General features: G+C 47.9%; 1 protein-coding gene across 4 annotated transcripts in view; it reads left to right on the forward strand.

The window, feature by feature from the left end:
* LOC123755348 (phosphatidylinositol 4-phosphate 3-kinase C2 domain-containing subunit alpha) overlaps positions 1–13,947 on the forward strand; it is a 232,027-nt gene that overhangs the window by 217,274 nt on the left and 806 nt on the right. For all 4 annotated transcript variants that reach the window (XM_045737887.2, XM_045737888.2, XM_069327888.1 and 1 more), the window contains 2 exons: positions 2,038–2,240; positions 5,072–5,325. In XM_045737887.2, the coding sequence (XP_045593843.1) occupies positions 2,038–2,240; positions 5,072–5,325 (457 nt within the window). The remainder of the gene's footprint in view (positions 1–2,037; positions 2,241–5,071; positions 5,326–13,947) is intronic.

A 13,947-nucleotide genomic window follows, 5' to 3' on the forward strand; every position in this document is an offset into this window, starting at 1 on the left:
GTGGTGTGATGTCGTGTATTTCGAGTAGGTCCTCCGGGTCTGGGGAGAGCGGGAGGTACTTCATTGTGGTTGAACCTGCCCCTGTCTAGACCCCCCTGTCTCTCCAGACACCGTGTAGAGTGCCTGCAGGGAGCTGTGGACCTTGCTCATACCTGAGCAGGGTCTCTGTTAGTCCGTTTTCCCACTCCTCTCCTGAGACGTGGGAGAGAGAATCCTTGAGGGTTTCAATTATTGCTGCTGCTGGTAGGAATTCAGAGACTGCGGTATGATGGTCAGTTTGTCTTTTCGCCTTTGAAAAAAACCCTTTTGTTGAGAGTTGATTTGGTGAAGGTGCACGTGCCCGTTTCGTCCTTGATGCGCCGATCTCCATGTTACCCAGATTGTTGGCTTCACAATTCATCATAAAAAACAACTCCTGACACTTGACACAGAAAGAAATGGGGAAAGAAACTATGTTTATAGGTTTGTTCTTCCGTTTTTGGCTTCTAAATATGTGTGAAATGTGAGGAGATACAAAGAATAGTATTCCTCCCAGAAATGGTGTCCGAGTCCCGCTCACTCCAAGAGGAGGATCAGGGAAAATTGTACTGTATTGATTGGGTGAAAGAGCTATTATTTGTCCCGATTTTCGTGCTTCAGAATTCCCCCTGGTTAGAGGAGAGGGAATAATGTTGGGGAATGCGAAACTGGGTACAGCCGACTGTTTCGTAGGACCTTGGTCCGTTACTCTTTAGCCCTAGTGATGCAGAATTGTGTTGTCTAATTTCATAATTGTGTTGTCTAATAACAATAATTTCAGAATTTTGTTGCATCTAATTTTGATCGAATGTCATCCAACTAGAATATTTATGAACTTTATTAGGAATATTAGAGGCACATTAAATCATTCACAAATGACAGGAGCAGTTTAAGGTTTAATGTTTTTTTTCCTGTTTGTCCATATTATATGCCATCATGTTTGTTAGCAAATAGGTTGCTGATGCACTCAGGTCACAGCTGAAAGGTTCTGGGTTCAATTCCCTTGGCAGGACAGAAATGTTTGGTCAAAATTTCCTTCCTGATGCCTCTGTTCACCTAGCAGTAAATAGGTATCCAGAAGTTAAACAATTATTGTGTGTGTTGCATCCTGAGTAAAGTTTTAATAGTTGGGCTACAGGAATCTTGATGAGCCTAACAGGCTTCTTGTCCACAACTATGGAAAACGATAAGGTGTTTCAAGGAAAACCATATGGGACAATACCTTACAGATATAATTTAAACTAGTTGGCATTTCATAATTGAATAAATAATTTAATTTTGTATTTTGTGTTAATGCATTTAGTATTACATGGCATCATCTGTTATATCATATGTACAGATATTTGTTAGCTATTCCATTTTGTTGCTTTCTAAGACAAGATCCTCCTGGTTCTAAGAAGAGGATTATGCTCAGTCAGAGCAGGTCAGCATTCTGTACCACAGCAGCAAGAATCTTTTTGAATTATCCTTACCAAGTTATTTAGGTGCTAAGGACACACTGGAAAATTCTCAGTCCATCCAAGAATGTAAGTACATTCATGAACATTCAAAGCATTACTAGTGCAATTTGACATAATAGGGACCATCAAGCAATGCTCTTGCTAACTACTGGTTGGCTTGCCAACATGACATCAACTGGTATTTAGCAACATGGCAATAGCCTTGCATGGCAATCCCTGTGTTGCTAAGTGGTGCTTGAAAGGGTTTAGAGGTTATTTGAATGTTCCTGCTAGAGATCATAATAGGCTGGTTTATGTATTAGTCATTGTCTCCCTAAGCTCAATATGATTTGACAGGGATGTTTAAGAGGCTTTCCGTTTGTAGGTACAGAATGATGATCCGGCCAGGTTGCATTAGATCCTATCCATAGACAGACAGGGTTTTACCTTTTGGAAGCAACCGAGTGTCATGTACAAAGAGAAACACCTCTTCATATAATGCACAAAAAATTAAATTATAAATTAATCAAATGGCACCTGTATACTTGTACAGGATATAATTTGTTTTATTTTTTAAAAGCCTTCCGAAGGGTGTCCAGATTGGACGCTCGGAGGTGAAAGCTGTCGCAGAGAAGCGAAAACTCGAGATCGAACTCTTCCTGGCCACGCTGTTTGACCTGGCCCCAGAGATCTCTCACTCAGACCTGGTTTACACCTTCTTCCATCCATTGCTGAGGGACCAAGAAGATACAGACATCCATATTAAGAAGCTAAAGAATAAGGGTAAATATTTTTGTTAATTTTTTAAATGGCATAGGCTTTATTGGCTTAGGCACAAGAACAAAATATGCAAAGAAGGGAAGGGAGCTATCGGGAGAAAGCACCAAGCCATTACGGCTATACAGCACTTGGAAGGGATCAGGATAAAGATTTGGGATGGGATGGGGAATATGCAAACAAAATGCAATGAAGAAAAGGCTAATAATAAAATAGAGGAATTTAAAGGTTAGTATTTGCTAATACAGTACACCGTCCCAAATCCCGACTTCCCTATTGTTTAGAATCCTTCTAAACAACGGGTAAAATCCAGTCCGCACATTTCTCATCTGAAATTCAGAATTCAAAAATTACCCAAATTGTCAGTTATCAGACCCCCAGACCCTCCGTGCTGACTACTCAGCAACCCCAGTTCGTTGGCTAATGCGATCTAGGGCGATCGTCAACTCTCGCCTCGATTTCCTGGCAATGTTTTGCCTTAGTGGAGTTCTCTGTGACATAGTGGTGTGGTAGCCAGGTGTAAATAAGGCTATTGGGGCTGCATGTGCTTGTAACGTATCGGAAATGAACCAAATGGAAAGAAATGAAAAATGTAATAATGTGTGAGGGTTTGGGGTGAGGGAGGTAGAGAGGTAGAAGGGAGGTGGGAGAAGTAAGGAGTATGGGAGTAGCAAGGTGAAAGGGAAAGTAGGAAGAGAGGCAGAGGGAGAGACCGAGAACACGGAGAGGAGTAGAAAGTAGAAATAGAAGGTAGAAAGGGCTGCCACCGTCCATTCTATTCAGTATATACAAGACAAGGAATGGAACTTGTCTGTACTGCAAAATTATCAAATGTTCACATTATCAACTGTAATCATGTACTTGTACATGCAAGAATCATTAAGTCAATAGACTTAGAGTGCTCTACACTCTAGCTTGCAATATATCAGAAAATCCAAGATCTAGGGAACAAAATGAAAGACAATTTAAACAATAAATTCATCAATTATATCTTTAACATGATAAGTATCATAATTCAGGCAATTTAACTTAATGTTCACTATGTCAAGATTAATATACAATATGAGTCACTACACAAGACATTGAGACCACTATGGCTGTCTGCCCCTGAAATCACACAACACCTTCAGTTGGAAACATCAAATTTGTCACCATACAGTTCACTCACCAAGTGTCTAAGCCTAAGATGGATAGAGAGGGGGTGGAGGAGGTTGACAGGTAGTCTCTCCCCCCCCCCCCTCCCCCCTGTCTGGCCGACAGCCTGGTCTCGGCTGCTGTTCAATCGTCCAGCCTCTCTGTCTGCTCTGTTCTCTGCTGATCCTCCTGGATGTTCAGTTCCATGGGAATTTATGTGGGGACCCAGGAGCTAGCTCTGCCTACTAAATTTATAACCTCAGGCCATCTCTACCTACCACGCCTGGACAGCGGCTTGTTTGATGTAAAGACACCACCAACTGTCTGCAATTATAAGCTTAGCAGATGCAAGGTTAATTCACACGACCTGACCCCTGGTCAACTTCTGGTCATTAACACTCTAGAGGTGTGACTTTTTAATTGCTAAGGTCAGACAACCTGGCACCTCTCAAATATCCTGTGTGCTGACTCATGTTCTATGTGAAATATTAACTAAACACCTTTATGGTCTTACACGCTTAGGGTGGCCTTCCCTAAGCGCCCTGTTAGTATTACCCCTGGGTGCTAGGGTTTTCTCCCCTTCTGCCTTCGGGACTCCATTTCCGTAGTTATTTTTCTGCTCAGCATTTATCCCGCCCTTGGGACAAGCTGGGGTTTCGTGGCCATTGTTTGGCCTTGGGTAGGAAGTGATACTGTTGCTGGTTGGAGCGTAAAGGTGTTGCGCACCCAGCTTACCTATGCAGCAGCCGGTTCTTGTTTCCTCTGGGGACGTTGTACTTTTACGGGGTTTTTCTTTTATTTCTGTTTTTTGCCTGGTGGGGGCCCCTGCCTTGTGTGGCTATAGGATCACTTATATTGTTTTGGTGCCCCTCTGCTAGGTTCCTGTGATTGTACATGTCGCAGGGGTTTCAGCGTTTTGACCATCCCCTTGTTAGCTTTTGGTCCTAACCAGTTAGCAACACCTTGCCCAGGCTTCCCGTATCAGCCCTGGAAAAACCTGTCGGGGCTTGGTGAACCTATGGATGCGTCTTCTGAGTTCCAGCCTGCCTTGTGCGAGTTTGAAGGTTGCTGTGTGGCCTTGTCTCTGGGTGACAGTCACCACTTTTGCCTCCGTCATGCTGCCTGTTGAGTCAATGACACCTTTGACCTGGAGTCTTGCGAGTCGTGTTCTCTGCTTGTTCTCCAATTTACCCATTCTGTTAACATTGATATTCGGGTACAGACGCCATCTGCGTTGCATGCTATGTTAGGCTGCTGCAATGCACTAGGTTGGGTGCCCTATAGAAAGAAGGGCAAGGGCAGTAAAGGAATGGAGAACTATGGAGGGTCCCATTAGAAAAAGGCATTTCAGTACATTTAATGCTGAATTTCTATACGAGAACTCTCTACAGCTTCCTGCTATCTCAACACAAAACTTGATAAAGAAAATAACCGATACAAAGAAATGATGAGCAAAATTCGCCTGGGCTTACCCGTGGGGATAAGAGAGAAGTGGTTAATCCAGTCAAGACTCAGTGCCAGGTCAAAAGTACCCAATGCCAGTCAAACCTGGCTGATATACTGATATATAAAATGTTAATTAACCCATAATAAAGGCCTTTTATGAATTATTGATTCACTAATTGACTAGTGATACTATTCTGTACTTGCAATGTAGAGCTAGTCTAGAAATCCTTTTGTATTACTTGATGTACTCTTTCTAGATACTCGCACATCGCTGCCTCCAGCCATACCGAGTGTACCAGGGCAAGTGCAGGGTCAAGTTAAAGTCAGTGTCCAATATCTTAGAGGCCAGTTGCAGATCATGGTTCATCATGCCCGTAATTTGTCAGTTATCAGTACTGGTCAAGAACCTTCACCCTATGTTAAGCTGTATCTGCTTCCAGACCCACACAAGAAGACAAAAAGGAAAACTAAAGTTGTTAAGAAAACCTGTCACCCAATTTTCATGGAACCAGTAAGTACATATAATAATTTAGAACTGTGTAAATATAAAATGATTACACCAAAAATGCAATTCTTCTACATGAATTTTTACATAGAAATACTTAAAATATGTAATTATTATCCGAGTAATTACAGGATGAGAGCTATGTGCATGGTGTCCCCATCTACTATATATTTTTTGTCAAGTGTTGCTTTGTGGCTATACTGACAGTTTTAGCATTTACCACATTCTCACTTAACTTTCTGGAGGGAGCCCCTACGGCTCCCCGGAGCTATCCATGGCTGATATGGATACCCTAACTATTTTGCATCAGTCAATGTGGGTGGAGTTCTAGGCCTACCGGGGACCACGAGCCAGAACCTGGCCCCCTCAGAGAGGCACGGGGAGCAATGGCCCATAGAAATGCACATGTGATTTGGAGCATTCTATATCTGCCATCGACCGGGACAGGCACCCAGAAAGGTAAGCGCCACAAAACAAACCCCTATTCTGGTTAACAACAAAAATCGACAAACGAGTGGACAGAACTCCCCCAGGAAAACGAACTAACAAGCATGACATCACGCGAGTCGTGCCGCATGTCTGCGCAGCTTCCCCCTCCCCGGGAGGGGAAAGGGGGAGCCCCAGACCCCCGCGCCGGCGATCCCCGCCCCAGTTCCTCGGCTGATGGGATAATGCACGGTCGTGTGGCTCCAGCTCTGGTCTTGTCTCAGTGCTGTGACTTGTTTGCAGTGCTGCTCTTATGGTGGTCGTGTGAGCTGGGAGTAGTATTCTCGAGTATTCGGGCTGCATGTGCTTAGGGTCACCTTCCCCGAGTGCCCTGTAAGTACTGCCCATGGGGCTTGGGGTTGCCTTACACAAGTCACCTTGGGTCTACTTCTGTTGGCTTTTCACTGCTTGGCATTTAGCCGCCCGAGTGTTTGGGGGTTTTCCTCCCTTGTTTACCTTGGGGTAAGTGGTAGTTATAGCACTGGTGGGGCGCAGGGTACTGGGTAGCTAGTTTTCACCTATGACAGCGGCCGGCTCTGTTCCCTCTGGGTACGTTGTCCACTTGTGTGGTTTTTCTTTTATATTTGTTTTTGCCTGGTAGGGGGGTCTGCCTTGTCCCCCCCCCCCCCCCCTTATATTAGGGTCGTTTGTGTGGTGGCAGCCCCCTGCTTCGTCCTCACGGGTGGACACGTCCCGTGGGTTAAGCTTTAGCAGTTTGCTTGGTAGTTTGGGGCGCCGGTTAGCAGTGCCCTGCCTGGGATAACCCTTAACAGACCCAGTCTAGGGGCCCTGGGAAATCCCCCGGGGGCTCTCGGGTCCGATAGTGGAGACCCTTGCGTCTCCTCTCGCTTTGTGCGAGTTGAGGGTTGCTCTGTCCCTTTGTCTCAGGGTGACTCTCCTTGTTTTTGCCTCCGTCATGCTGCCTGTTGGGTCGGTGACACATTCAAACCTGAGTCCTGTGAGCTTTGCTGCTTGTTCGTGACTCCATTCACCCAGTCTGCTGATGAATTCCCGTGGGTGCAGGCAGCTCGCGCGTTGCAGGGTAGGATGTTGCAACGCGCTCAGGTTTGTCGCTTCCCCGGATGCCCCGGTGCTGCCCCTCTTGTGTAGGGTCCCAGACTTGGGGGTTTTGGTTGCTTCGGCCATGGTTCTTCCACGCCCCCCTTGTTTTTTCCCTTCCTGCTTCCGGCCCCTATGCGTCTGTAGGCTTCAGGGTCGGGGCGGGATTAGAGGTTCTGAGACTTGGGCAGTTTCGGGGGTTGCCCCGTCCGGGGTAGCTGCAGAGGCATTCGAGTCTGTTCCTCCGGCCGATGCTCCGGGGTCTGACCAGTGGGCCCCTTCTCTTCCAGCTCTCTCTGCTGCCCTGGCTTTTTCTTGTGGGGCCGGGGCTTTGGAGGTCGACTCGGCCCCGGGGCCTGGTGTAGAGGCTCCTGGGGTTGGGGAGGAGCGGCCTTGGGGGCCTTGGGCTCCATTGCGCCCCGCCTGGATTTCCGTCCTTCTGAGCGGGGCTTACTGTTGCGAGGAGTGTGGGTTTTCTTTCCCCCCTCTGCGTACGATTTGGGCTTGGGTTCTGCTCCTGCCTGGGTTCGGTTCCGTGTCCCTGTGGTTTTCTTCGGTTCCATCTTCCGGAGGTGATCGGCTAACCGCATCTCTTCTCCTGCGGTGCGGTTGGCCTTTGCGGCTTACCTCCTGCGTGTCCCGGAGTTTGCCTCCATACTGGTTCCTTCTTTTCTGGACAGGTTGGGCTCCTTGTAGCCATTTGGGCTCCTTATAGCCGTTTGGGCTCCTTTGTAGCCGTTTGCGCTCCTTGTCGCCGTTGGGCTCCTTGTCGCCGTTTTGGGCTCCTTGTCACCGTTTTGGGCTCCTTGTCGCCGTTTGGCTCCTCGTAGTCGGTTCAAGTTCCAGAGCCTAGTGGGCTCCCTTCCTTAGTGTTTTTCACGGCTGCCCCAGGGTTTTTCTTGACACTGGGGCTTTGAGGGGGCAGCTTGGTCCCGGGTCCTGCAGGGTGGGTTCCCGGGGCTGGGGTGGGGCTAACGTGAGGGGCCTCAGGCCCCGTTGGTCCCCGCCGGGCTATTTCTACCCCTCAGGGCGGGGCTTGCAGTTTTTGTGGTGTGGGGTTTTTCCGTTCCCCCTCTCCGCATGTGCTTTGTGGGCGTCGGCCGCCCCCTTGGGCTCGGTTTCCTTATCCATTGTGCCCGTTGTTTCCGTCCTGTTGGTGGGTGCTTTTCTACGGTCTTCGCCCCTTTTTTCCGGGACGGGCCTTCTCCGTCATGTCTTCCCCTCTTCTTGAGGTTTCTGCATGACTTTTGGTCTCGGGTGCGACAGGGTTTTTGTGCCTTCGTCCTTTGTGTTTACTTCTTTTTGTTCTCGAAGGTTTGGGACGGTTTTGCTCCTTCCTGTTTTCTGGTGCGTCTGTCGTCATTCGGTTGAGCTTCCCTCCGGTCCTTTCTAGCCTTTCTAGGGCTTGTGGGTCCTATTCCCGGCAGCTTCTGGGTGTTTGGCCTTCTTGTTCTTTTGTGCATATCTCTTCTCTTCGCGCTGTCTCAGCACTACTCGTTTTCCTGGGGGTGATTTTGCTCCTCTTCATGAGTCTTTTCGCTCCTGCCCTTCTGTGGGATGTTGGTGCGGGGCGGTTTCTTACGTGGGTTCCATCCCTGTCGGCTGCACTTGTGGCGGTGGCCTTGCATGCTTGTGTCATTTTGGTTTTGGTCCTGCATTTTCTTTTCCCTCCTGAGGCTGTCATAGGATTGGCTTGCGGAGGATGTAGAGGCGCTTGGGGCCGTTCCTGGGTCTGGCACCTTGGTTTCTGCTGCTAGCTTTCGGTATCGATGTTCCTTCTGTGCCGTTTCGCAGGCTGTCTCGTGCGTTGTTTCACCTCCGGCCTGCTTATGCACTGCCTGTGCCGTCCTGGTCTTTGGACAGGGGGCTCTCCTACTTTTCTTCTCATTGGTGGTTGGGTCAGGTTTGCTTTGCCTCGGCTCTCTTTTTATGTTGGCATTGGCCTCTGGGGGTCGTGCGGCAGAGCTTCATGCTCTTCTCAGGCACAGTGGTTTTTGGCTCCTATGGTCATGGTCATAGGTTTCTTCGTCTGCGGCCGTTCTCCCTTTTTTTGGCGAATGATGTGCCTGCTGCTTTCTGGAGGGGTCCTTGGGTTGTAATCTCGACTTCGTGTTGAGGAGTGGTTCACCGACTGCCACCCGGGTATGTCCCCTTGTTTTCTTAGGTAGTCTTTGCTGAAGTAGCTCCGGGGAGCCGTAGGGGCTCCCCCCAGAAAACCAGCGTTGAATGTAATGAAACGCCATTTTCTGGGTGAGTCCCGGAGGCTCCCCGGCACCCTCCCGCCCTCCGGTCGGTGTTTTTTTGCGGTTTTGATATCCAGCCTCAGAACTGGGGCGGGGATCTCCGGCGCGGGGGTCTGAGGCTCCCCCTTCCCCTTCCCGGGGAGGGGGTTATCTTGAGGTTATCTTGAGAGGATTTCGGGGCTTTAGTGTCCCCGCGGCCCTGTCCTCGACCAGGCCTCCACCCCCAGGAAGCAGCCCGTGACAGCTGACCAACACCCAGGTACCTATTTTACTGCTAGGTAACAGGGGCATAGGGTGAAAGAAACTCCGCCCATTGTTTCTCACCGGCGCCCGGGATCGAACCCGGGACCACAGGATCACAAGTCCAGCGTGCTGTCCGCTCAGCCGACCAGCTCCAGGGGGGAGCTGCGCAGACATGCGGCGCGGCTCGTGTGATGTCATGCTTGTTAGTTCGTTTTCCTGGGGGAGTTCTGTCCACTCGTTTGTCGATTTTTGTTGTTAACCAGAATAGAGGTTTGTTTTGTGGTGCTTACCTTTCTGGGTGCCTGTCCCGGTCGATGGCAGATATAGAATGCTCCAAATCACATGTGCATTTCTATGGGCCATTGCTCCCCGTGCCTCTCTGAGGGGGCCAGGTTCTGGCTCGTGGTCCCCGGTAGGCCTAGAACTCCACCCACATCGACTGATGCAAAATTGTTAGGGTATCCATATCAGCCATGGATAGCTCCGGGGAGCCTCCGGGACTCACCCAGAAAATGGTGTTTCATTACATTCAACGCTGGTTTTTTCCAACTGTCTACCACTCTGCAAAAGATAACTTTCTAATATTTTTCTGGCATCTTTGTTTCCTTAGCTTGAATCTATGACCTCTTGTTCTTGAAGCTTCAGGTTTGAAGAATGCCTCTTTGTCAATTTTGTTGGTTCCTCCCGCCAAACACATACCGAAACTATGACGTTGGTACAACATTCGATCAGGTTTTAACACCTCCTAACCATTTATAACAACTAATATAGCAAGTTGTAACAACGTTCTAATACGTCATAAACATGTTAAGCCAAGATGTAACAACTCTATTACAAGTTGTAACAAGCGGAAAATAGACACAGTTTCGGTTTGTGTTTCCAGGGCTGATACTATTTTGAAAATAGTAATCATATAGCAAATTTAATACTACTAGCCTCTCCTTGTAGCTCTTTTTTTCACTTCCAGAAGCCATTTAGTAGCATGTCTTTCCATCTATTCCAGTTTGGTGATGTGCTTCTTAAGATAAGGACACCATAGCGATATGTGCATGCTAAAGGGAGGTTTACTTTTCAGGCTTGATTCTCTTCTTTCAGGTAGTACTAGGTACTTTCAGGTTTCAGGGCAGCTACTAATACCAACTTTTCATTACTGTCATATCTGCTGTTTCCCTCATATAGAGCAAACTTTCCTTATTAACTATTTTTGTCCCTCAGCTTTATCTTATCTGGGACAATTACGTAACAAAACTGTTAAAATATGCAGCTTTTCTGGGGGAAGCCCTGTCGGCTCCCTGAAGCTATCCGAACTGATATGTGCTATATTAGTTTGAGGTCATCAGTCACAGGAATTCTTTAGGCCTACCAGGGACCAGAGCCAGAATCTGGCTCCCTCAGAGAGGTGCAGGGAGTAATGGTGTATAAGCACTTTACATTTAAAGTATGTCATATTCTGCCATCGACCAGGGCATTTACCCATAAAGAAAAGTGAACCAAAACAAACAACTAGCCTGGAAAACTACTACCTACTGCTAGAAAGAGCAAAGAAACTCCTGCTGAAAGAAAAGAAAAGAAATGAAATTAGAAACCCTCTTGTCAACTAGTACTTCTGCTTGTTAGCATAACCCATCCCCCCAACTCCAGTGAAGGGGGAGGGAGAGCTGGCCACCACCACCTCAGCTCTTGACTGACGTGCTTGGCGGTCGGCGGTCACCTCTAGCCTCACTTTCCTGTTTGTGGCCATACCAGCTGTGTGTGTGTGGTGTGCTCGTACCCAGCACGAGCACAGCCGTACCCAGCACGAGCACAGCCATACCCAGCACGAGCACAGCTGTATAACATATATAATAATATACACATCATATAATATATACACATCAGCCGAGAAAGAATTTCCTTTTGAGTTTACAAAAAATTAACATTAAGAGGACATAAGGAGAAGTTTGTTTTCTAGAGGTTGTAGATTTCCTTGAATTCCTCCGACGCCGGACAGGAACCGAGGATGCAGCGGGCATTTCCCCTCTGGATCGCGACACTGAGGCGCTGGAAGAGAAAACTTGCTGCTCTAGGGTCTCTTTGTAGTGTCAATGAGCCTGTAACCAAGATCCTCAAGAAATCTTCTTGAACTCTCTCCCCATGTTCCTAGGGTCTCAGATCCTATTGGAATGAAGTTGTACCGGTGATCTAATTCCCTGTACTTGGTTGACTGGTATCTATCTCTTTGTGTTGCCGCAGCTCCTGCTTGGCCAGCAGAGAGGTTGATGTATGTGGTTGCCAGGGTGGATACGCAAGTATAGTCCCACGCCACGTGTCTGCCACCCTTCCAAGGGCACAGTGTGATTCCATCTGGTCAGCTGGCAAAGCTAACAGAATCACGGTTCAATAGATTGTGGGGCTCTCTCTCCGCTGGACACTGGGCAGAGGCAAGGCTTCTCTTAATGATATCAATGACTTCATCATGTCTAGTGTGCCAACCACCAGATTTTCCACAGTGAAGCCATGCAATCCATATTCATCAGCATCTGCCTCGCTGCAAATACACCTGTGAACAGTGTGGATAGGGGCAGCAAGGCGGAGCGCGACTGTAATACTGAGCTCCTGCGGATCAAGACGTGTGCCTGTTGCAGATATAGGGACTGCTAAAAGAAAGTACCCTGCATGGGGAGCCTGAGCAGCTGTAAGGCATGCACGATCACTGGGGGTTGTTGCTGCCTCCAGCAAAGCTGTGGCTTCTTTGTCTACAATGGGGCTGTCCCAGCTGGATTGTCTCTTGGCTTTTGGCATGGTTGGTCTGAGTGCTGGGTCTGCCATGATACCCCATTTTGTGTTGCATTCTATGTAGTGGGAGTCCTGTAACCCTGCTAATTCATACAGGTTGTCAGGTAGAATTTCCTTAACCAGGTCGTCTGATGCTGAGGAGGAAGATAGGAAGGCGAGGACGGCAATTTGGGTGGCGGTGCGGACACCCAAGCCGCCGAGCCTGACAGGAAGAGTGGCTTGTTTCCATTGGCATTCTTTGAGGGAGAAGTTAAGAGCTTTTTCTAGCACGGTCTTCAATAATAGGTCATACTCCTCAAGCTTTGGGCTATTGTAGGATGGGGCGCACCTCAGAAAGTAGGTTAGCCTCGGAAGGGATAGGCATTTAGTGAGGAGATATAAAGCATCATGGGCATCGATGTCACCTATCCTGTCTTCCATCCTCCTGAGGTCTGTGGTGTTCTTATCAAGGATCTCCTGAATAGCGTTAGACCCAAGGGGGGGGGGGGGTGCGCCAAGGAGAGTGCTGTTCACAGCCCTAATGACATGGGCTCAAGGCAAGGCAGACCTTATTCTAGCTACTATGTCTGGGTTGGAGGAGACTACTTCACACTTGGAAGGGTTCAGGAAGAGACCCAGGCTTACTTCTTGCTCCCTTATTTTTCTGATGTCTTCCAAGAGGTGGTCTATGGTGCCAGCTATAGTGCCATCATCCAAAAACCAGATGTTGAACTCGCTGGACAGGCTTTGTGATTTCTTTTAAGATTAAGCAGAAAAGAAGAGGAGGTAGAGGACCACCTTGCTGAACACCCTCACATGATCTGATTTTGTGTTCGCCAAAGAGCAGTTTTGACTCGCCACTGTAGCATGATAGTATGAATGGGTAGAGGGGCCGGAAATGGCGATGTATGACACAAAGCACTGCATCTCTTCTGACTATGTTGAAGGCATTCTTAAAGTTCAGTTTGAGCAGGGCCTTTTCGTCAGAAATGTTGGTGATGTATGCTCGTGCTGCATGGGCAGCTGCTTCACAGCCTTGGGGGATTCCAAATCCTAGCTGAATTGGTTTCAGCAATTCAGCCGCTTGCTGGCTGACAACCCTGGTAGCAGCCTTGGCAACCAGGCGTCGGAGAGTGTTGCCAACAGCGATTGGCCTGCGATTGGCCTTTTAGAGTCTGTGCTCACATCTTGTGTCCAACAATCCAATCCAATGCAATGGATACAGCAAGGCTAGTAGGTGGGGCATACAGAGATAGACCCCACATGCTTAGTCCTCAGGACAATCTCCACACTGTGGTTCTTTGGGAGCATTATGTGTTCCTACCTCGTTGACTGGCCTCTATTATGGGATGTGTTACAGGATCTGGGCCATTTCAGCATGCTCTTACAGGAGCTGAAGTCCTAGCACCTACTGCCTCAACTTTTAGACATTGTTTCATCTTTGATACCAGGGCAGCTTCCATTCAGGCTTCCAATATTGCCTGAATTGGTTGTCTTTCCATCATTGGTTGGGTCTTTTGAAGTGCAGTATTGACTTAAGCATTGGGTTCTCAAGTGATTTATGGCTTCTCAACCTTGCATGTATTAACTACCCACTGGGTTGAGTTTGGATAGTTTTGAATATCTTCCTCCAGATGGATTGTTTGAAGCTGGTTCTAGGATTACGTGATTTGGGCTCTCATTTCTTTGGTGTAATCCTTTATCAGATGCTGCTGCTTCAGATTTGTTGGATTATGTTCATTGGAGGCTTCAATTTCTGTCTCTTGAAAGTAAGGTGAGTTAGCTGTCTGAATTTAACACTACTGGTGCTGCTGGTGTCAGGTTGGGATATTCAGTAAAGATT

This window comes from Procambarus clarkii, chromosome 20, assembly GCF_040958095.1.
Source record: "Procambarus clarkii isolate CNS0578487 chromosome 20, FALCON_Pclarkii_2.0, whole genome shotgun sequence".
Lineage (NCBI taxonomy): Eukaryota > Metazoa > Arthropoda > Malacostraca > Decapoda > Cambaridae > Procambarus > Procambarus clarkii.